This window comes from Geotrypetes seraphini, chromosome 8 (assembly GCF_902459505.1).
Source record: "Geotrypetes seraphini chromosome 8, aGeoSer1.1, whole genome shotgun sequence".
Classification (NCBI taxonomy): domain Eukaryota; kingdom Metazoa; phylum Chordata; class Amphibia; order Gymnophiona; family Dermophiidae; genus Geotrypetes; species Geotrypetes seraphini.
Genome location: NC_047091.1, coordinates 132,414,649 through 132,440,036, shown reverse-complemented (window position 1 = coordinate 132,440,036; position 25,388 = coordinate 132,414,649). Strand labels below are relative to the sequence as shown.

The 25,388-nt window shown below is 41.4% G+C and overlaps 1 protein-coding gene across 6 annotated transcripts in view; it reads left to right on the top strand.

Moving 5' to 3' along the window:
• The window catches only part of CABIN1 (calcineurin binding protein 1), a 223,083-nt gene that overhangs the window by 85,992 nt on the left and 111,703 nt on the right, over positions 1 to 25,388 (top strand). For 4 of the 6 annotated variants that reach the window (XM_033954800.1, XM_033954798.1, XM_033954801.1 and 1 more), the window contains exons 23-26: positions 7,586 to 7,847; positions 10,537 to 10,797; positions 19,449 to 19,600; positions 19,730 to 19,908. In XM_033954800.1, the coding sequence (XP_033810691.1) occupies positions 7,586 to 7,847; positions 10,537 to 10,797; positions 19,449 to 19,600; positions 19,730 to 19,908 (854 nt within the window). The remainder of the gene's footprint in view (positions 1 to 7,585; positions 7,848 to 10,536; positions 10,798 to 19,448; positions 19,601 to 19,729; positions 19,909 to 25,388) is intronic. The other 2 variants (XM_033954802.1, XM_033954803.1) reach the window with 2 other exon arrangements.

Below are 25,388 nucleotides of genomic sequence, written 5' to 3'. Positions count from 1 at the left end.
TGGTAGTTGAGTTGTTGAAGGTAGTTCTGATTTTGATGATCTTGAGTTTGAAATGGTCAGCTAGTTGGGAAGCTGTTGGAGTTTTGTTGCCTTGAGTGGCAAGGTATGGGTTTGTGTCTGTAAGTTTTTTTACTAAGTTGAAGAGTGTTTTTGTGTCGGGGTTGTTTGTGCCAATTAGTTTAGTGTAGTATGTTTTGCGCTTTTCCTTAAGTTTGTTGTTATATAGTTTGATTTGGGTTCTCCAAGCGGATTTGGTTTGGTCATTTCTCTTTTTTCTCCAAGATCTTTCAAGTTGTCTGCAATGCCTTTTTAGTAGGTGGAGTTCTGAGTCGAACTATAAAACATTCAGAAAAGAAATAAAGACTCTACTCTTCAAGAAATTCCTGCAAATGACTTAATACCGCTAGCTCGTTCCCACTTCCCAATACCACTCCCTAATACCTTCCCGATTCTCCAAAGCAACCTCATCTACTCCGTATCTCCTCTAGAAATTACCATTTATCTTCGTCATGTAATACCTTTTTTGTAATTCTTTTCTAATCTGCCTTGAACCTCAAGGCAATGGTGGAATAGAAATCTCTAATGTAATGTAATATACCAGATGAGTCTTTACATCATAGAAATTAAGACCTACCTATCCTCCCAAAATTAAAAAAAATACCACCTTTAAAAATACGCCATTTTTCTATTGAAGTATACACCAGTTATTGTAGGGAGGGGGGAGGGTATTATATTTTATTGTTCATTTTAGAAATTATTGATGAGTCTGATGGGAGGGATGAGGGTTACATATTTGTATTTTAAGAAATAATAATAAGAATATCAAGTGATGTTAACTATGTTACTGTTGATATTTGTACACTTGATGAAAGTTTGAAAATGAATAAAGATTAAAAAAAAAAAAAAAAATACCACTTTGATTCTCTGAGAAGGAAGGTCTTAGTTCTTATGATCTTCCCTCTCTAATAGATATCTATCTTTCCTTCTAATATCCCTACCCCTTCTAACCCTCCCACCTTCATCCCCTTAAACAGACTCTCAAAGTACTTCATTGAGTCCCACTGGTAGGTTCATGCTCTCTTCTAATAAACTTTTCTTGCATCTTATTTAAGATCAGACTTCTAGCCTCTGCGGGAGGGCCTGTAGGTAAGGTTCGCATATCAACAGGAACTGTTTTGTCCATTTTCAGGTAGGGAGAGCTTATCTTGTCTCCCATTACACCAACCAATAAATCTGCAATCTCCATTGCTAAAAGGAGGGTGAATTAGATGAAGTCCAAGCTTTTAAAACACATTTTCTCCCCAACAGGCTCAACTTCCAAGATAATAGATTTGGGCTTTTTCTCCATTATATTGAATGTACCAGGAAGGTCCAACACTAAGGCTTCTGTGGAAATGTGAATTTATTGCCTTATCAACTGAAACAAATATTCCCTCACTTCCCACTAGAAATTTTGAACAATCAAACAACTCCAAAAATAGTGGTAAAAAAAACACTCCTTAGACACTTTAGATTTTTAGCACCCGTTAGTGTGAAATTGTCCTGCTTTATAGAGTTGGGATTGTATACAGTAAGCTCTGTATAATATCTGAACATACCATTCTCTTGCGTCTACATTATATATTCATGCTGGTATGTCTTTTGATATTAACTCCTACAAACCAAGAACAACTGGTAACTCTGCTCACTTATAAGGAGGAAGAAAAGACATCAGAGATCCAGGGGTCACCACTGTGTCCTGAACAAAGACACTCTTACCACCCATATTATGGACCAATCTCAATCATAGGTCTGAAAAACCTTCTCCTAAATTCTACAATTGTTCATAACACAAAACACATTTCATAAACCATCAAACCAACCAACCAAATTTTGTCAATTATGCACTCTTTAACATTGAAATAATAATGTCCCAAACATTTATCTGTTTCACCTGTAACTTCATTAGGGGATCCGACATGTTTGCATACCATTGCTATCTACGACATATAGGGAATACATAATCAGATATTGAACAAAGTGAAATAAAAAGTTAATCATATTCACAACGCAACACTAACCCACAGAGTTTCTGTATGCTCTCACCAGTAGAATTACTTTATACACTCACTCTGCATTATGCTTACTAACCATAATGGTGCTGGGATTCCACACGGATGCCAGCAGGGAAACTACTCAAATGAGCTTACCCCATGGCATCAACAGAAGCCGCACCCAGTGAAAAATGATCCCACATTACGTAGCAGCAGATCAATTCGTCAAAGCTCACTTTCAACATTTCAGCTCCCCTATTTTTTCCATACCTTCTGGTGCAACTGACTGAAAAAAGTACCGCGGACACCTCCAGGGTGTCCAAACACATCGGCTGATCCCTGGGACATCCACAGAACACACATCCAAGGAGGCAAGGGATCAAATGTAAGTATACCCTAACAGCGTCTTACCTAGATGGCCTAACACTAATACTAACAGAGAGTAAACACATATAATACAGCCTCAAAAGCTGTTACTAGGTTTTCATAAGTACAATGGACCTCATACACCCAAGACATTATTTCGGTATTTTCATGTCCTTACTATGGTAGTGTATTTATCATTGGTCCCTAGTGTACTGTTCTAAATTTTTATGTTTATTTAGTGCATTCATGTGCATTCAAAGATGACTTAGCGCACTACATGTATATAAAGAAAGAGCACTTAACTTGCTTAGCCCGACAGTAGCTTAACCGTTTCACATCGCTGTTTTCTCAGGGGCAGTGCTGCTTTTTCTATGCTTGATTCTATAGCATGACCCAAATAACAGCCAACTATTAATTTTTTCAAAGTGAAAGTGTTACCTAAAAAAGAAGTCATATTATAAAAACATTAGTTCAGATTGTGAGCGTGGTTTTAGTCTAATGAACAATTTGAAGACTAAACAAAGGAATCGTTTACATTTAGAGCATTTGGAAATGCTGATGCATGTTAAGAATCACCTTCAAGATGGAGGCTCAACAGATCTTGACGGAATTTATTCGGACTGGATAAATATGAAAGATCGCAGGGAAAAACTTTGAAAACTAAATTGCTGTTATTTTCTAAATTTTAAGTATAAAGTACAATGATACCTTATTTATAGGTAGCGCTCAATGAAACATTTCAATAAAACATAATTTATGTTTATTGAAATGAGACTTTATGTTACATAAAGTGTAACTAAAATTACATTATGTTTTCGTTAATTCAGACTAAACTCAAAGACATGCCCATAACTGAACTCCGGGCCCTCTGGCAATCATTTTTATAGCGCACACAAATTTAGTTTTTCTTTAAAATGCGCACAGATGACATTTTTTGCACACACAGCCTATGAAAAATTAGAGGGAACATTGCTTGGGAGCTGTGTATGACTCTTTAGGGGTTTGGATTTATTACTCAGGGTGACTTATGTTCAGGTATATGAGTTCTCGGTACAGCCCTTTTTCAGTACAGATGTTTTAAAACATTTTTAAAAATGTAACACATATCTAGTTTGAAAGCTTAACAGAAAAAAAATTGATCTTTTGAGACTCTGCTCAGTGTTAATGTCTAGTAACAACAAAGAGGCACAACCAGTCACAACAGGGTTTGGATGGGGGACGCTCAGAATAAGTAATAGTACTAGCCTGAAGCAACTCCACTGAAGAAGTAAAGGGCGCTCTCAGTGTGAACCATCAGCAATGGGAGCAAAAGCTCCGATGCTTCACTTCCGGGCTGAGGCGGGAAGCCTCCACCACCACACCATCATTGAGCCCCCTATGTGTATGTAATAATGAAAACACCTACAATAAGGCCCTAAATAAATAATATAATCCAAACAAACCCGTGAGCAATTTAAACTCAAACGGTGGAGATACAAACTGAGCGACCCCCACACAAACCCTGCCAGCCGAAACCCGCCAAGCTAACTACAAAGCAATATCAAGTCCTAATTAAACTAAATCAAAATTATACTTATCAAACCAAACTGCCACAATGAAAGCGCCAGGAGCCGAAGTTCAACCAAGCTGGTTTCGGGGAGGAGCCCTTCTTCAGGAACCAAGCCCCCGACCACAAACCAAAAAACAAAAAATGAAAAAAACCGAAAACGAAGCGGGACGGCTGGAGGGAGGGGTGACCGGGCGGGAGAGCACCCGCGCTTAAAAGGCGGACCAGGAATTACGTCACACACAACCCAACCAATCATACAGGACGCGCTGCGCGTCCTAAATCACTCATACAGGGGCGGGACAAAGAAAAAGAAAAAAAGAAAAAAGCCCCAAGACTGAAAAGAGAAAACAGCAAGTTCCATACAGAATTCTCACCCAAACATGCAAAAAACTACCCAGCACAGAAAACCTACTCGAAAACACGGCACCCAGAAAGGGTGGACGGGAACCCTATATGATGGTGTTCCACTCCACACTTTCATTAAGGCCATGGGGAACAACAGCTTGAAGTTGGAAAATCCAATATTGCTCCCTAAGATTTAACTGGAATTGTTTATCCCCCCTGAAGTCCCAGGGAATTTGCTCCAGCACGAACCATGTAAGATCAGTAAACTGATGGCCAACTTCCAAACAATGAGGCACCAGAGGGGCGGCTAAAGATGCCGTTCTGATCCGACTCCTGTGTTCTTGAAGTCTTGTCCTGATCTTTCTACTCGTGCGCCCCACATAGTGAAGCGCACAAGGACAGATGATAATATATACCACCCAAACAGAATCACAGGACGTTTGGGATCTAAGATGGTAAATGCGCTGCGTCCGAGGATGTTGCCATTGAGAAATGGATAAAGAAGACGCACACATGTCACAATGGCCACATGGACCATGCCTCCCCCCGGTGACAACTCGGCCTTTAGTAGATAACAATTCCTTCAGATTTTTTGGACGAGAGAAAGCAATGCACGGAGCCTGGTTAAAAATGGAATGATGGTCCAAAACATGCCAGTGCTTTCTCACAATACCGGCTACCTGGTGAGCTTGGTCAGAAAATGAAATAACGCACACCTGCTGTTCCATGGGCGGCCTAATGGCAGGAGCCCGCAGAAGCTCAGGGTTGGCATAACGAGCTCTGCGGTAGGCTCTCTTGATGGTCCAGTCTGGATAACCGCGTGCCTTAAAGCGCTGCCATAACAGCTTGGCCTGAGTTCTGAACTCCCCTAGTGAGGAGCATATACGGCGGATCCTGAGAAATTGCCCCACAGGCACGGATTGACGCAGCCTGGCAGGATGACAGCTGGTGAAATGAAGATATGAGGTACGATCGGTAACTTTCCGAAAGACCGTAGTGACCAAATGCCCACCGGACTTGCTGACCATAGTGTCCAAATAGGTGACCCTGGCACCATCCACCGTAGCGGTGAACTTCAAGTGTCTATCCAAAGTATTCAACCAGGTAAGGAATTCATCAAATCTGGCCTTGGTACCAGTCCACACCAGGAACACATCGTCGATGTACCGGAGCCATGTACCAATATCCGACATCCACATAGATGGATATAACAGCTGTTCTTCGAAATTCGTAACATAGAGGTTGGCCACACTAGGGGCCATGGCCGTCCCCATGGCAACCCCGTGGGTCTGCAGATAAAATTCCCCTCTTACTTCGAAGAAATTCCGCTGTAAAACCAAGGTAGCCAATTGCATTAGAAAAACCTTGGTTATACGATGATGGAAAAGCCCTTCAGATAACTGTTGTTCCACAATCTTCAGGGCCTCAGTCTGAGGGATATTGCAATATAAGGCTTCCAAATCCATAGTAACCAAAAGGTCGGTGTGTTGGACCTGAATGGACTCAATTTTATTCAAAAAATTGGTGGTATCCAATACAAAGGAACGTGCCTGGGCAACCCTGGGTTTCAGGAAGTAATCGACCATTTTGGACAAGGGCTCAAGAATGGTCCCACAAAGGGAGACTATAGGCCTACCCGGAGGGTTGGAAAGTGTTTTATGAATTTTGGGTACCGTGTAGAAGCGAGGGCTGCGACTGGGAGTTTGGGATAGATATCTGGCTTCGGATTGAGTAATGATATTATCCAAGAGCGCCTCCTGAACCAAGTTTGCTATTTCCATACGCAAACCGGGAGAGGGATCCCTCTCCAGTTTAGTATACCAGTCCGCGTTGGAAATATGAGCCGCCACCTGGGCATCATATTGGGCAGTGGACTGAACAACCACCGCCCCGCCCTTATCGGCGGGTTTAATATCCAAGTCAGGGGCGTTCTTGAGAGCCTCCAGAGCAAGCCGTTGGCCCTTAGTAATGTTGACATAATGATGAGTAGAGCATGCATTCGGGAGCTGGTCTATGTCACGTAGGACCAGGTCCCGGAATACTTTGATGTGAGCATCAATCGGCCCCGGGGGGATCCAATGGGATTTAACCCTAAAAAGGGAATCATCCCGGGAGCCCTCCTGAGTAGAGAAAAACAGCTTGATCTGGAGGCCCCGGACAAACCGTGCCATATCCCGGTGAGCGGTGAACAAATCTAAAGCAGTGGTAGGAACGAACGAAAGCCCCTTCTCTAATAATTGAGTCTGTGCTTCAGAAAGAGGAACCCCTGATATGTTGACCACTAGGGACCCCTCGCTACCTGCGAGCGGGTCACTGGGATATTTTGCACTATATTGCGGTCCGGGTAGCCCCTGCGGCCCCGAGACCGTCTTCTTGGACCTCTTCTGGATCCCCGACCTAAAAAACGCGCTGACCCCATATAAGAACTGCGTCCACTGGAATCACTGTTGGAGGAACTATCCTCCGACGGGTAAGTGGGGTAGGTGTTAACCTGCTGTGCTGCAGCGGAAGAGGAAGACCCCTGGGGCTGCATCCAAGCATACACATACCCGGATGCGTAGTCCTCCGCATCCCTATGAAATTTATTGATTTTCCCCTGTTAGATCTTGCTACGATATTGTTCATGAAACGCCTGTAAATCAGGCAAACATTGAGCAAACAGTGGAGATGTATTGGGATCAGTGGTTAATTTGGTCTGTATATCATTAATTAGGACTTGATATTGCTTTGTAGTTAGCTTGGCGGGTTTCGGCTGGCAGGGTTTGTGTGGGGGTCGCTCAGTTTGTATCTCCACCGTTTGAGTTTAAATTGCTCACGGGTTTGTTTGGATTATATTATTTATTTAGGGCCTTATTGTAGGTGTTTTTATTATTACATACACATAGGGGGCTCAATGATGGTGTGGTGGTGGAGGCTTCCCGCCTCAGCCCGGAAGTGAAGCATCGGAGCTTTTGCTCCCATTGCTGATGGTTCACACTGAGAGCGCCCTTTACTTCTTCAGTGGAGTTGCTTCAGGCTAGTACTATTACTTATTCTGAGCGTCCCCCATCCAAACCCTGTTGTGACTGGTTGTGCCTCTTTGTTGTTACTATTATAGGATTTTTGGCATATTTATTGAGTGTATTGTTGTGTGCAGTGTTAATGTCTGACAGAGTGGCAGAAGTTGAGTGTCACTACTGTAGCATATATTCACAGTACTGCCCTGGACTGATTCTAGGGCTGATATGTTGTGTCTTAAGCATGTAGTTTGTCACTTGCTAGAGGAATTATTGGATGTGCTTTATATGCCCAGGTTTGATTCGTGGGCTGGCATGGCTTTAGCCAGAGCAAGTCGGATCCAGGACAAGCTAAACTCTAATGAGCTGAAGAGTGATGGTTTGATATGGAAGCACTCTACCCCTGTCCTCAGCTGCTTCAAACGTGCCCTAGAAATTGACAGCTCCAACTTGTCTCTCTGGATTGAATATGGAACCATGTCTTATGCATTGCATTCCTTTGCCTCTCGCCAGCTGAAGCAGTGGAAAATGGAACTCCCAGCAGAGGTGGTTCAGCAGGTGAGGGGCACATGCACAGCTACGTTGATGTTGAGATACTGATGCAAGTCTTGCAAGAAGTACTGTTTAGTGTTGAAGTGAGAGGATCAGCTACAGAATAGATGTTTCCTTGTTTTCACCTACCCAGTTCCCTACTCTGTTTTCTTTTATTTCTGATGTTCATTTCCTCATTGAATAATGTATTGCACTGCTCAGGTCCTTTATTGAAAACACCCTTTTTTTTTTTCAAGCACTTAAAGCAAAGGGTGCTTTATGTTTAAATTGTGTTCATTATATATACCAACAAACAGACAAGAAGAATCAACTGTAATCAGTACTAAATGGCATAGATTTTGCAGTGACTGTTGTATTGGTGTTCATTTTATAAAACACATCATAGTGATGTATTTATGTACATGTTCATTGTACAAATTGTTCTACTCTGAACTTCTCTTTCCAAAATACTTTTAGCTTTGTGCCATGTGAATCTCACAAAGTAGAAGTCTGCTGAAGAGACTTTAACTGAAAGGTTTAGTTTATTAAAATTTATAGCCTTCTGTATCAAATAAACTCAGTGGGTTACAACCAAACATGCACAGTAAAATGCAATATTACAAATTTGATAAACAAAATAATGTTAAGATTGATCACAGATTATTTTGTTTACACATAACCTAAACACTGGGGAAAGCCAAATAGATGTTAAACTTCATAAATTCAGTTTGTATTAGGGATCAGTCACAAGTTTACAGGCAATGCATTTCAGAGTATTGGCCTCAACAGAAAGAGCCCGTTCATGAGACTCGCAGAGCTGAACTTGTTTAAATCTTGATGCATCCAATATTGATTCGTTGACCTTAAATCAGCTCACTATTTTTAACAATGATGCCATTGCATCAGGGACTTCACTGTTAAGTGCTTTGTGCACAAAAAGTAGGATCTTAACTCTTATGCATTATACAACAGGAAGCCAGTATAATTTTTGCAGTAGTGGTAATGTAGATTTTAGAAGCACTTTTTACATGCATTGTTTGTTCATTTATTTACAGCAATATGAAAAAGTTTCTGCTTCCTTCTGATTTTCCCTATTGGATATCTTTTCCCTATTGGAGTTTGTTACACTGAATAGTTTGTGATTTTTAAACAAAATACAATATTGGACAAAGGGAATCCGAGTAAGCACATAAATAAATGGCGTGATAATTTAAGCACTGTTAAGGAACAAAGGAGTTGCTGTACAAAAGTTCAGTGAAATCTGGGCTGAATACATTTTAACATGGGATATTTCTGCACACTGACTCCAGAGTTATTATGGCAATTTTGAGGGACTTTTTATTTTGTATTTGCAGGTCATGCACTAATATTCCCATTAGTGCCTGGTACCTGCAAAATATTAATATGGGAACACTTCTGCCTCCTAATAGGGGGCATTAAGGCTCTGATTCTATAAACGGCACCTAATTCTATACGCCTTTGAGCAAAATTGTCCATCATCCACTAGGTGCCGTTTATAAAATCATGCCTAGTGGCACCTAAGCAGTCTTAGGCACTGGTAGGCGTTGAAACCCTTAGGCGCACTCCATTTACGCCAGAGTTTTCCTGGCCTAAATGAGGGTGCCTGAGTCAAACCACACTCAAAATTCACCCCTAACCACACCTACTTTCTGGTAGGTGGTTCGGAGTAGATGCCTACCCTGAAGTGGTAGGTGCCAACCAGCTCACTATTTTTAATAACTTTTAAATTGCTTTTTAATGGCTTTTTTCAATTAACAACACTGATTAAACTAATTAAGAAAAGTAAGCTAGGTGCCTAACTTTAGGCGCCGTGTATGGAATCTGGGCCTAAGTGCTCCTGCATTAACTTTCAGTTATCCAGTTAGTGTGCACTAATCCTAATGCACTAGCTGGGTTATGTGGGAATGCTCACTCTCTGCCCATGACACATGCCCTCCAAAAAATGTGTTTAAAAAATAGGTAATGCGTGCAAACAGGCAAAATACTAGAAAACACTTTAACGCATTCTCCAGTTGCCTGTTAATGTGCACTAACCATACATTAAGGGCTTAATGCCCTTCAGTAAAAAGGTCCCAAAGTTATCAACCCCTGTGGAAAAAGTAACTGCCTCATTAATTAATCAACCAGTTGATAATTAAATTTGGCTGATGGAACACAACAAGGCTTGATTTCAGCCAGCCCTGTTGAATCTAAACCTCACTGTATATCAAACATTACCATGATAGTGAAATAATCACCACAAAGTTTCTACAGGGTACTTACTATGCCTTGATCAAAGGGAAATCCAGAAGACAATAAAAATTTACGAACTATATTGGCCTGGAAAGAATTACGTTTCCAAAGTTCTGGGACTCCACTGAACCACAGTGAGAGCCATTATCTCCAAATGGTGAATCTTCCAAAGAGTTGATAGCCTCCCAAAATTTCTTAAGGGTTGCAGTAACAATTCATCCAGGAAGTACAAAACATCCCAGACTTGCAGACTTCTCTAGCTTCAGTTAAGGTCAGTGTTCATTACTCCATAATAAGAAAGAGACTGAGCAAAAATGGGATTTTGTGGGAGAGTACCAAGGCAGAAACTGTTGCTATCCAAGAGTAACACTAACTCAGTGCTAATCACAGATGAAGATGAAGATTCTTAAGTTTTAAGTGAAGGTGACTGTTGAGGGGCTTGGGTGGTTTCTTCTTTTTGTAGATGGAGGAGCGTCGTGATAGCATGCTGGAGACAGCTAAACAGTGCTTCATTGCAGCATCCCACTGTGAAGGTGATGGTGATGAGGAGGAGTGGCTCATTCATTACATGCTGGGGAAAATAGCTGAGAAGCAGAAACAGAGTCCTTCTGTCTACCTGCAGCACTATAAGCAGGCAGGACACTATCTGCACGAAGAAGCTGCTCGATACCCCAAAAAAATCCACTATCACAACCCTCCGGGGCTTGCTATGGAGGCACTGGAGGTAAGAACAGCTTCTCATTGCCACTTTTAACATTTACATTTATCGTGATTGGGGAAAAATGGACCAGGTCTCATCCTTGGTGGGGCTCATTTGACTTCTGCTCTGATTTATAGTCACAGATCATTTTGGATAGAAATAGCACATAGAATTGCAGGTACAAGATTTTCCTTCATGTTTTATGATTCGGCAGATTTTCTGCTTTTTATAATTCCAACACGGTTAAAAATGGGACTGGGTCTGGCATTGTGAGCCTTTTTCCCAACTACTCAGATTTTCCCCATATGCAGTGCTGGTCTTGGGCTGGAGACCATGCATCACACTCTAATATTTTACTACATTTACAAATTAAAACCAGGGTGTGCATTCAAAAATGTACCTTAAAATTTTTAGTGTGTGCTAAATTGATTTAATATGCACCTTAATTTGTTGGTTAATGTGCCTTAAATCAATTTAGCATGCACTAAAAATTCTGTTAAAACAATTGTGTGAAACAAATTAAAAAGCACCCCCCCTCAAAAAAAAAAAAACCCAGGTAAAAATTGTGAAAAAAAAACTAACAATTTTTCTTGCATGGAACATCCATAGAATATAGTGATGTAAATTGAGTTGAATAGTTGTAATATCAGTATTGTGTAGTATATAAAAATTTTAATTTTCTAAATTTATTTGTTATTTATATACTGCCTATCAATGGAGATTGTCTAAGCAGTTTTACATTCAGATACTCAAGCATTTTCCCTTTCTGTCCTGGGTGGGCTCACAATCTGCCGGCCAGTCTCCAGCCTCCCATTTGTCTCCAAACGCCTTGAATGAATAGTGCTCCACCGATTACACCCTTTCATAGAAGAACAAGCTGCCCTGTCCCCCGCACAATCTGGCTTCTGAACAGGCCACAGCACAGAGTCAGTACTCCTGGATATCATAGATGACAGATGGTCGAAACTCGACAAAGGCAGCGATGCCTTTCTGGTCCTACTAGACCTCAGTGCTGCCTTTGACACTGTCGACCACCACCTCCTCTTATCCAGACTCTGTGACCTCAGAATCAGGATTTTGCCCTCCAGTGGTTCACCTCCTTCCTTCACAAAAGAACCCAAACAGTTCTACTAGAGCCACACAAATCTGACCACAAACCTATCAAATATGGTGTTTCCCAAGGCGCCCTTCTATCCCACCTCCTAGTTAACCTCTACATAAGACCTGTCATCGATATAGGAGTGAGATCCATCCAGAAGTGTTCCCAAATCGCCTGGAAGCGAAGGCCTGGACCCCTGTCAAGGGGTGCAAAGTGCCTACATTCCAAAGAGGCTTGAATGATCATCAAATGATCTCCATTGACTATAGGTCGGTGGTTCAGTAGACAACCAATTGGTCAAAATGGCTTTTTTGCCCAGTAGCATCACTCTAGCCTCAAATCCCATCAATCCTTTAGGTTTAGGAGATGTTAACTGTTAAAATCCAAAAGGTGCTCTGGGCATAGGCGACCATCGTCTGCCCCATAAGGAGGTAGTGTAATGACCCAAACAGTTCCAAAATTGCATAATACGCAGGCAGGTCCAAAACATATGGCCCAGCATGGCATGAGCCCGTGCACATTTAGGACAGTTATGAGCTGGAGTAATGCCCATCCGGTATGCTCTCAGAGGTGGAATATAGAACCGGAGAAGGAACTTAAGCTGAAGTTCCCAATGCAGTATATTAGAGGACAACTTCCTCAAGTTCTTCAATAACTGTTGCACCTGTGAAGCTGTAAGCGCACACTGAAGATCCTCCGCTCAGGTAGCTGCTAAAATCTCCAAATTGATGCCGGTTGAATGTCTCGTAATCCAACATGGTGAAATCGTAAGGGAATCAGTTTTTGAGCAGAAAGACTGAACATCTCAGAAAGTGCTTCTCGGCAGTCCTCCGTTAAGAGACAAGCCGGCAAGGAATGGCGGATTTGAAAGTAGGCAAACATGTCAATCTCTGGAAGTCCAAATTTGTGTTGCAAGGAATGAAAGGAGGCAAAAGTCCCCTCCTCAGTATACAGTTGGAAAATATATTGTAGTCCTTGGGATGCCCACCTTTGAAAAGAGGAGTCCTGCAACCCTGGAACAAAATCACAATTGCCCTGAATCGGAAGGTATGGAGAAATCACATGGGACAATTTTAAACAACCACAATCGCAACCCATCGCCACGTCCGCCTCACAGGTGCAGATATAGGGTACTTTCCCACCACGGAGCGGAGAGTCGGGCTGATACGTGTAACAAGTAGTTAATATGATAGGGAGTTAACACTGACAGCTCCACCTGGGTGGCAGAAAAATAGGATGTACCTCTAAACCAATCATTAATGTGTCTCATCTGGCAGGCCAACGCTTACCAGCGAATGTTCAGAAGTCCATAACCCCCCCCCCCTCTCCCTGGGTAGACACATCCACACAAAGGTCATATGAAGTCTCTTGCCCCCCCCCCCCAGATATAGTGTTGTAATACTCTAGAGAGTTGGATATGGTGGGCATGGGCTAACAACAGTGGTAAAACCTGAAATCGGTATAGCCATTTTGGGAAGAGCACCATATTATACAAGGCCACACGTCCTGCCACTGATAATGGGAAAAGTTTCCAAAGTTTGAGCTGTTGCCTTGTTTCTTCCAGTAACGGGGACACATTGCAAGCATATAGAGTAGACAGATCGCGAGGTAACCACACATCTAAATATTTTATCGCTGTTGGGGCCCAAGAAAAGGGAAACCCTCCCTCCCAGGTATCCTGGAGAGAAGCTGGAATAGCTAAGGCCTTGGATTTGTGGTAATTTAGCGTGAATCCTGAATAGAACCGAAATTCTTCCAGGGATTGCAGGAGATGAGGTAGGGAAGAATGAGGCTGAGTCAAAGTGAAAATTAAATCATCGTCAAAGTCCAATTCCTTTACCGTATGTTCTGCAAATGCTATCCCTGTCACCTCAGGATCCCTCACTATCGTTCCTAAAAAAGGCTATAGATAGAGCAGAAAAAGGAGCGGGGACAGTGGGCAGTCCTGTCACGTTCCACGTTCTATCGGAAAGCTCTCAGTTATCGTGTCATTGATTAATAAACGCACCACCGGTATGCATAAAGAGTCTGTCACACTTGAGCATACTATCCCGTCACCCCCAAATAGTCTAGTACACCAAACAGATATGTCCAGTCAACTTGATCAAAAGCACGGGCTGCATCTAGACTGACTAATAACATTGGAATGTCATGCACTTGAGCATGGGCCATTGTTAAAAGCACCTTGCAAACATTTTGTACCGACTGTCTTCCCTTCACAAAGCCCACCTGTTCTGACCTTATGATTTTTGGGAGAAAGAGAGACAGGGGGTCTGCCAAAATCTTGGCCAAAATTTTGAGGTCTATATTAAGGAGCGATATAGGGCGATAGAAGTCGCCTCTTTATCAGGTTTCAAAATCAGTGTGATCAAGGCCTCATTAGCACCCGGGAGAAAGCTCCCTCGTGTTATAACTTGTGTAAAATAGTCTCACAAGGGTGTGCTAATCTGAGAGGACAGCAATTTATAAAATTTGGCTGTAAAGCCATCGGGTCCAGAATTCCTCTGATTCTGAATCACCTGTTGCAATTCTCTAGTTGTAATAGGAGCATTTAGGGAGTTTATTTCTAAATCAGTGAGCTTGGGCATGCACGAGTCTGCAAGATAGTCCCCAATCAGAGAACCAGCTCCCAGATCCTGCTTCGCCTAGAAATCCTTAAAGTAAGACCGAAAAAGGTCTGCAATCTGAGCTGTTTTGTGGTGAAGCCTCCCCGGGCCATCTTTTATCCCCATTATAAAACACTGTCCTCTCGCCCATTTAGTAAGGTATGCTAACAATTTGCCTGCATGATTGCCATATCTATGATATTTAAATTTTTGATAGAATAGCATCTTCATCATGCATTCGTGTATGTGGGTGTTAAGAGCTGTCTCTATTGAAATTAATGTTTCCTTAGTAGTAGGGGATGGACAATCAGCATAGTGTCGTTTGGCAGCCACTAGATCTCTCTCCAAATGGAGAATTCCCCTGGATAATCGACGATTCCTAGCTATAACATAGGCTATACAGTCCCCCCTAAGAACTACTTTAGCTGTATTCCAAAACAAGTCTGGGTCCTGTAAATGCTGCCCATTAAACTCCAGAAAATCATCCCGCCTTTGTTGTAAAGAATCTCTAAAATGGGCATCATGGAACAAATAGCTGGGAAAGCGCCAACAGGCAGGGCCCCTCAAACCAAAACCTACATTCACATCTATCCAAATCAAAGAGTGATTTGATATGACCGCGGGTCCGATGTTTGCCGAGTCAATATTCAGAAAAGTGTGTGTCTAGTGGTAAGAATTTAGTCAATCCTGGAAAGCGTACCATGCGCTCTGGATCTGTGAATATAATCCCTCTCAGTAGCATGAAGCAGATGCCATGGATCCACCAGATCCAAGGCTGAACAAAGATAGGGAATTCCACGCGTCCCCGTCCCCGATGGGAAAGGTCTGAGATTAGAGCGGTCACTACTTGGATCAAGGACCTGATTATAGTCGCCCGCCAAAAACATAGGGTCCTCCGTGTGCTCCACCATCAATGCCATCAGGCGTTCAAAAAAAGAGTGGTCGTACACGTCAGGAGCATATATACTCACAAGATAGAAAGAGTAGGTACCCACAGTAATGTGGAGCAGCGCAAAGTGGCCCTGTGGATCCAGTTCCACTAGGAACGCAGTATGTGGCAAGGATTTTTTAATTAGGATTGCTACTCCTGCCCGTTTATGTGGAGAAACATAGAAATAGACGGCAGATAAGGGCCACGGCCCATCTAGTCTGCCCACCCCAATGACCCTCTCCTACCTTTCTCTGTAAATAGATCCCACGTGTCTATCCCATTTGGCCTTAAAATCAGGCACGCTGCTGGCCTCAATAACCTGAAGTGGAAGACTATTCCAGCGATCAACCACCCTTTCAGTGAAAAAGAATTTCCTGGTGTCCCCGTGCAGTTTCCCGCCCCTGATTTTCCACGGATGCCCCCTTGGAAAATGGCTGCAAAAAAACTTCACCCACCCAGGATTTCTTTAATTTGTAGTGTTCTACATCCATCAAGTGTGTTTCTTGGAGACATACAATATCTGCTTTGTGGCGTTTCAACTGATTCAAAATTTTTGTCCTTTTGATAGGGGAGGTGATATTCCAGGATATTATGTGTAATGTGGTAGCTATAGACATGGATATCTAGAGAAGCGTGTCATGTGGCATACCCACTTAGTCAACAAAAGTCCCTCCTGGGCTCCCAGGCAGACCCAGGGCGAGTAATCAGATAGGACATATCGCAGCCTAGGTTCAGAGAAAGGTGACCAAAGATCCACTCATCTCCTGCTACAGAGGAAATAGAACCAGTGAATGCTCACAAAAAACCCTAGTAGAAAAAAGCCCCTATCCATAACCCCACCCTCCCCAATTACCTCCTCCTGCCTCCCCAACCCCTCCCCCCTCTCCGAACTAGACACATCTGCAGATCCCACCGAAGTGGGCCTTTAGGTGTGTAGGATCATGAGAAGATGCCTCTCCGAGCCCCAAGTCATGCCTTAAAAAATAGCCAACAGTACCCATACATCATCTATGTCCCCAAACCATAAGCTAATTAAATTACAACATCAGATTTGTGAAATAACAGAACCTGATACACACAGAACCTGATAACAGAAATAACAGAACCTGATACACACAGTCTAACAATATATCATATTAAACTAGGTTATATCCGCTGGATAAACGAATTAGGCTGGCCTCCTCTAAGCACATCTGCTGTCTTCCTTAGAAAAATTATGACCACAGCTGTACTGTCCCCGATCCCCTTCAAGTTGGGTCTTGTGGGTGAAGCAGATGTATGTTGATGTAGGTAGCCACCTCCACCAAACAATCAAAGATGTGCCACTGGCCTTGATGTTGGAGGCGAAGAAGGCCGCATTTCGAACTCCGTGGTGCATCTAGCAGCGTCCATGAGCGTATTGTCCAGCTTCTGTAGCTGTTCCAAGAGCCAGTCAAGACTAGGCTGCATTGCCAGGGTAACAGCCTGTGTTTTGTCCCGAAGCACCTCTGGGGACAGCTGACTCACCTCCGCACTGGAGTCTGGCGCCATTTTGTCGTCGGCCGGCTTCAGACGCTAGCGGTCTTTTTTTGTAGTTTTTGTGGCCATCGGGAGCACCGCTGATTTTAAATATTTGTCCATGCACCGGCCCCGCAGCGAAGTCTTCTGTGGGCACTATGGATGCTAATACTGCATCTTAATAGCGAGTTTGAGACTTTGGGCCCGGGAGCAGACAGGGTGTGTCTGCCCTCGCTTACTGCATCATGTGATCCCTTCTTCTTGCCCTGTTTAAATATGTATGCATTGTTGCCATCAAGAAAAAGAGCTTCCTGCCTTTTGCACTGTGCAGCTTTTTTATGAGTTTTTGCCTCATGGTGCAGGAATGCTAATGCCAGTCTGGAAATGTCAAAGCTCATGAAATCAGAATGAATGTTCAGAATTTCATGATTTTAGCTTACAGCTATGTGGTGCAGAGAGCAGAAACATGGAAGATAAGTAGTAGAGCTGGGGGAGCAAGAGAGTGCCCGCGAGTAGGTGGGAGGAATTTTAAGTGGTTATATTGGTTGGGGGGGGCAGTGCAGAGATTAGGGGTTAAAGATGAGTGATTGGCATGGGGAAAGGGGGGAAGTTGGCTGGTTGCGAGAGAGATCTTATGGTATGCCTGGGTAGTGAGAGCTAGTTGGGGGTGAGGGTCAGTTGAAGGCAGAGGAAGACTGGTATGATAAGTGAGAGAGACTGGATTCAAGTTTATTTAAAAATTTGTTATACTACCTAATCAGGCTTCTAGGCCGGTGTACATCAATAAAAGGAGCAGGATGAAGGAGAGAGACTGGGTTCTAATGGCAGGGGTGTAAGATGAAATAGAAACTGAGTGGAAATGGAGGCTACTGGCTGTTTATTTCTCAGACACTACACAGGGCTATATCACCTCGTATTAAATTGCTGGAGGAACTTGAACGAGAACTTTATAAGAGAAAAGGGGATGGAACTTGTTTACTGCCTTTTTGTGGTTACACTTTCAAAGTGGTTTACATATTAACAGGTACTTATTTTGTACCTAGGGCAAGGAGGATTAAGTGACTTACCCGGGGTCACAGGGAGCAGCACTGGGATTTGATCCCACAACCTCAGGGTGCTGAGACAGCACCTCTACTACTAGGCTACTCCTCACCTCAAACCCCCACAGAAAAGCCTCTGCAATAGGACATGTGTGTATGCTCAAAAATTCAAGGAGACCAGCATGGATAAGCAGATCCTAAGATTTTCTAGTATTTAATTATTGCACACTGTGTCTCAACTTCCAAAATATGTAAAACAAAATTATCACTGAAACAAAGCATTAATTTTCTTAAATGTGCATAACCCCCCAAATGAAAATATTACTGTGTAGAAAAGAAATCACTTATCTGATAATAGGTCCTGGGTCCCAATATTGACTTTGTTTTGCTTACTGCTGCTTCAGGAAACCAGAACAAAAATCTTTTGTACAAAACTTAGAAAATTGTGGTCTCTGGAAAAGATAGATATGTAATACAGAGAGAAAAGTGACAAACATCAAAAACACATTGCAAAAGCAAACATTTCAAATGCTGTAAAGGCAGATGGATGAGGGATACCTCATTCTGTAGAATTCATAATCTTCATGATGAAACACTAAACTGCCTGTTTCAAACCTGTGTTTTTAAATATTTGCTGTTTTTAAATACATGTAATATGTTCATTTTTTATAATTCATTTTTTTATTGAGCTATGGATAGTCGCTGTTTATTGGCAATTTGCTATATCACCTGTAACTGCGCAGGCAAAGCAAGGCAGTGTACAATCTACTGTAAAAACATAAAGAAAATAGCTATAGTTTCTTAATACGATAATATCATTTATTCAAAGAATAGACACCACATAGTCAAATGGAAAGGGGGGGAATGCAGGAAAAAGAGCTGTAGGAAAAGGAAGGGCCTGGAGGAACACTGAAATCATTCACCGTGAATAGTTAGATGCAGAGGGTTCCAAAGAGCAAGATTTGTGAAGAAAAATGCACAATGGCGTTTGTATTCCATACAAGCTAAACAGGGAGTAGGGAGCACTAATCTGTAATCATTTAGGGAATGAAGAGTATGCAATGGAGTATAAAGAAAAGGTAATGGGTGAAGGTAAGTTGGGGAACCAAAATGAAAGGCTTTGAAAGTGAGAAGTAGAATTTTATATTCTCTGTTGGGAGCCAGTGATGGTCCTTCAGTAGAGGAGTAATGTAAGTATATCTACCAGAGCAACACAGTAACCAGATGGCACATTTTTTTGTAGAGTCTGAAGTTTTCATAAATTTAATGAGAAACACCTGAAAAGACAATGTTACAGTAGTCCAGACAAGTCATGAACAGCAATAGTTGTTGGAGTGAGATTACTTTAACTCAAAACACAAAAGTCATCCTTCTGTTACCCCATGCATTGCAGGCACCATTATCCAACGGTTTGCTCTCCATCATTATCTACCTCTTAAGCCAGCTGGTTTTAGCTCATCAGGTGTCAGAATGAGGTCTTGAAATTTTTGCTTTTCTAATAGGTGTATTTCAGGCTTCATGCCTCCATCCTGAAGCTGGTGGAGAAGATGGATTCCAGCATGGATGCTGAGATGCTCTTCACCTTCATGAAGGATGTTTCAGAGGGACCCTTTGCCAGGGGCGAGGAAAAGAATACACCAAAAGTTGCAGAGAAGTGAGTGTTGATCTCTAGGCAATGGAATTCACTGGCTTTGATATTCAGACTGGTTCTGTTTTGTACCAGCTGCCTTTCTAGTGTTCCGTAAAGGCTCATGTTATCCTCTTGTTCTTATGCCACATGCAGAGAGAAGGCTTGCATACTGGATGAGGATTCCCACTCTTCTGCTGGGACAGTGCCGGGCCCTGGGACATCCCTCCCCTCTTCCTCTGGTCCAGGTCTGACATCTCCACCTTACACAGCCACTCCGATTGACCACGATTACATCAAATGTAAACCCTCCCGTCAGCGGGCGACGCCGGACGGTACAGTCCCCTGTTCTCAATACTGCCAGCACAGGGAGGTGCTCTAATCACAAAGGGTGTGATCAGGGGGCAGTCAATTACTCACTTTTGATTGGATCACATGGCTTAGGGTGATGGTTTGTGGTAACATGGCCTGTATTGCTACAAATAACCAGGTCTACACAGCTAATTGGGCAGGATGAAACAGAAAGGGTGTATGAACACTCAGTCAGTCCAAATAGAGTTTTTGTGGTACAGTAATAGTATTGGAACTGTCTGCTAACAAAAACACTGCATCTATTTATGTTTAATTATTCCTGTTCTGCTTTCGCAAGGAATTATGTTCAAGGCAGAGTAAAATCATCATAAAATCTAGCATTCAAAATTTAGCATAAAATGTGTGTCTTAATTGAGACAAAGCAAGTGCAATATAACATCATGCAATATGATAAATACTACCACTCAAAGCACTTATAATGGTGGTAAATAAAAGTTTGATGCATTAAATCAAATAAAAACTATACAGGGATTCATTAAATCTAAGATGTCAGTGTGGAGACAGAATCATATACATTGACATTCTTAAAAAACTTAGTAACTTACTTAACTTAAAAGAGCCAGAGGCCTAATTAAGTAGTATGTAGTATATATATTGTATATGAGCCAAGTTATAATCTAAACACTATAAGAGGATACTGCCACTGGACCACATCTCTGAAGGCATAGGGAAGCTCTTTCACCTATCCATATCCATTCACTCCTTGACAAATGCAGGAAAACCCTCCTTGGCAGCTTTGATGTCAGTATGATCTTATTTTTAAAAATGTGATAGCACCTAAAATGGAGCTATATTAAAGAGTTACTCTCTTTAAAGAGCAGTCTGTTATAAAAGGATAGTATTGTGCAGGAAATCAAGAGTATTTCCTATGTCACAAATGTATCATAGCTGAAAAATTGTGAGTACAGCTGTTTTGTCTGGTAAAGATATGGGCTCAGTACTTATCTGTCAGTAATGTCTACGGCTTGCAATGACTGAGCAGCATATACTGATCATTCACAGAGGTGCCTCTGGCATGCTAATTTAGCAATGTGAGTAAAGCTAATTCTGCAAGGTATTTGGTTAAATGCACTAGACATCAGTCAGTATTGAAACAGTACTGCTTTAGGATATAAGATTGTGCCTGAATTCATAGCTATAGATGGCCATCTTCCTTGGAAGTCAAAACTTATTCCAATTCACTGAATTTCTAGCAAGGAACACTCCATTTTGTATTAACAGTTGTAATACAAAGAGCATCCTATGAATGGACATATATAAGAACTCCTGTTAAGAATGGGGCGGGACCCTCTCTCCTATGCGCCGTTGTCAAGAAAACATAGTGTTAAATAGTCCAATCTAGCTGACAGTCTGGCACAGTGTAATTCCATAGCACTGGATGGTCATGGAGTCCACCTTGAAAAAGGCAAAACAAACAAAAGCCCACTCCAGCACTTAGGGCTCCTTTTACGAAGGTGCGCTAGCGTTTTTAGCACATGCACCAGATTAGCACGCGCTATAGCACGCACTAGCCGAAAAACTACCGCCTGCTCAAGAGGAGGCGGTAGCGGCTAGTGCGTGCTATTCCGCACGTTAAGGCCCTAACGCACCTTTGTAAAAGGAGCCCTTTATCCATGAAAGATGCCAAACATTGGATCTTATAGGAAATAGAGCAGTACACCATCTTTAGTTGTTACAGTGTATGTTGCTTTCTGCTGCCAGGGATTAAGTTCTTGGACAGGTTATCTGATGCATGAGTGTGCGAAGCACTTAGTTTACATATAAACTTTTCATTCTTATTTATTTTAACAATGCTTGTATAATTTTGTTTATTTGTTTGTTTTAATTATATTGATTTTTAGCCGTTCATAACAGAACATAGGCAGGTTATAGATATTTTTAAATAAAGGATACTTCAAGAACCACTTTATTAGTGATAGGGACAAGGAAATTTGGTATGGTTCAGAGCATCTGGAATAATATTCACAAAAGACTAGCTGATGTCTTCTATCAGTGAAAATAATTTTGGGAAGAAGGTGGAGAAAACAGTTGATTTAATGAGACCACAGTTCCATTCTCTAGTCCTATTATAGTCAATCATGGCAAGTTTATGGACTACCAATTTTACATGTCCATTTATTTTAAATCTTTGTTAAAACAATTATTGGACTTTGAAGAAATTCTTCACCCAGACAGTTTATAACTGTTTCGACAATTATCTAAAAACTTATTCATAACTAGAAAGTTCATGGTTAGAGCAGCTTTCATGTCTTTGATGTTTCTTCCCAGATATCTGCAGTAGCCATTGTAATGCGCAGGTTGGCCTGCCTTCTAGTCTTAGATCTGGAAACTTCAGTTCAAGAATGCCTTTCCAATATACCTTGCAAGGGAAATGACCTATTTGGAGAAAAAATTGAGGAAGCTGCAGATAAGATTTTAGAAAACACAGATACTATGACCACTTCTAAACCACAAACCTGTCTAACTTCTTCATCATCCAGAAGACATTCTACCTCATCCAGACATTCATATTACTACAGCAAGAAAGTTGACCCTGATCCCTCCACAAAGGGGACATGATCAAAGAACAAAGGAATTGTGGAGAGTTGATGTCCAAGATGAAGGCTTTATTAAAACAAATAGATGATCCACATAGAAATGTCTAGGGCCAGAACCTCTGAGAACATGTGGACCCAACACGATCCGTGTTTTGACACTATAATCTTCTTCAGGGGTCTCTATTGGTTCTAAATACAGGCTTGTGGATTAAATAAGCATAAACCTCTGCGCTGTGGAGATACACTTGAGTGTATGATACCATCAGATTCACTCACTCTGCCATACAAACGCTTGAAAAGGTTTCTCCTACACTTTCGCGGAATAAATCTTCTCTCTCTGCTCCTCTTTGGTATAATCCTAATATTAAAATTGGTGGTAAGCCGTAAGGGGAAGGATATTTGGTATATTAATCAACTGATGGACAATAAATCTTTACTCACCTTCCAACAATTGCAAACTAAATTTGATCTCCCTTCTACGTAATTCTATAGATGGTTTCAACTACTGCACTGTTTAAAGAATTTAAAATGGCCTCTATATCCTAATGTCCCTTTAATATCAAAATTTTTGGAACTCTGTCATGTAGGAATTACTCAAGGTCATACGACTTCACTTTATTATAAATTTTTTATATCATCTATAACTACTAGTATGTGTACTAAACGCATTTGGACATCTGAATCTACTTGATCAGTATCTGATGATCAATGGATAAATGTTTTAAGTATACACAATGTCTTACACTATCCACCAGTTTAATGCAGTCACTATATATTTTTTTCAGTAAAGCACATTGGACTCCTAGCAAGCTACATAAGGCCCATTTAACAAATTCAAATAAATGCTGGCATTGTAATGGAAATTTAGGAGACCTTAAGCATATGATTTATGATTGCCCAAATATTCAACCATTTTGGAGATCAGTATGGAAAACCTTATGCACTATACTTCCTTTTTCTTCTCAGTTATTTTTTCATATTGTTCTCTTTTGTTCTTTTGCTTTGCCCGATGTACTAGACAAATGGCATTCTAAATTACTCGATATTCTTATGGCTCTGACTCTGCAAATGATTCTCTCACACTGGAAGTCAGCTCAATTATTAAACACCTCTTTTTGGTAGGCTACAGTTATGATGATTCATAAATATGAATGCAAAGCAAATTCCCTTACTAATAGGAGCTTTAAAACTAACAAAATATGGTTTCCAATAACAAATGTCTCTTCTTATTTTTGAGGTAATTGTTAAATTTCAGCTGGTAACTTTAAATATAATTTCTTATCCTAATGTTTTACTTATTGCTTGTGATGCTTAATTTAGTAAAATAAGGTCTAATCGAATCTTATCTAATCTTCGGTCTTTATCTAATCGTATGGTTATATATGTATATTTAAAATTGTCTACATAGATGCTTTTAGCCTTCTCTACATCTATGTTTTACATTTATAAATCATTTGTTCTGTAAAATCTCATTGTATTTTATTTAATCACTTGTTATGTTAAACTTCAATAAAAAATTTTTTTTAATGAAAATCAAAGCTGCAGGCAGAAGTGGCGCCGCTACCTCAGAGGTGTACCTGTTATCACCGCCGTTTGCTCTCCCACCATGTGGCAGACGAGCCGCCAATTTGTCAGCCACACAGCTCAACTGCTTCTTCCTCTCTATGCACCGCTTTGTAGACATCAAGGCTCCAGCGGCACTTTTTTTATGCCTCAAAAGATCACTGACAATTAGCTGGAACAATGCTTTTTGGGGGAAAATGCTTGGATGAAGAACAGAGCCCTAAGATCAGGCGTCCATCTTCTTTGGTGACGTCACTTCCTCCCCCTCTTTTCTTCTATTCTTAATGAATATGCATTAAAAAGATTTGTATGCCCACTACCTCTATTGCATGAAGATCTTAGTGCAGGAGAGGAGCTAGCATAATACATATGGGTAACAACAGTTTTGAAAGGTGTGGGAGGGAGGTTCTGGAAGTCAAAATTAGTTTTTTAATTGGAAAACTGAAGTCTAGAACCCTCCCAGATGCAAGGAGATCTTTAGAGTTTGAATGCATGAATGAAGCAATGGTGCAGAAAAGAGGGATTTAGATTTCTTAGAAGCTGGGCAAAATTCTTGGTAAGGAGAAGCCTAGATGGTCTTATATCTTATCTAGGTGATTGTTGAAGTTCACTGTCTTTTCACCAGGCAGGCAAGCTAACAAGAAGTTAGGTAGCTAATGGGCATGAGGATTATTTAAATTCCTAGTGATGAAATTGCTAACTACAATGTCCATCCTAACCCTTCTGTCCTTGGCATGAATACGTACCTCTGGAGAGACATCCTTGATGTAAGAAGATACACCTGGAGGCAGATCCTAGCTTCAGAATCATTTCCTTCTGCACCAAAGTAATGCTCTTCTTCAAAGTGACTTCTCTGCTTAAAGGCAATATAGATGCTGCCAGACTGGAGGTGGGACTAATCCACTATAGTCCCTGAGGACTATAGTGTTCCTCAGCTCCATTGAAACTGCCACTCTAGCCTCTATAAATCTGATTTTTCTGTGAGAGCCAGAAGCTCTTTGCATTTTACACACATACAGCTTCTCACCAACTGGGAGATAATTGCACATATTGTACTTAGTGCAAAAGACTAGAGCCTCATCTTGCTGTTGAACTGCTATAAGCATCTTAATGTTGTTTAATTGTTGTGTTGATGGCAAATCTTGTGAATATCAAGGAAAGCTTTAAAAAAATAAAACAGCTGAGTCTTGGATCAGATCAAACCTAAACTCCCATTTGGAGGCCAAATAACTAGATTGAAACTATCTTATTTTGGACATAATTATACGATGACCAGATCCTTTAGAAAAGAGTATTTGCTTGGCAATGTTGAAGGCAAAAGACATTGGAGGATCAGCAGCAAG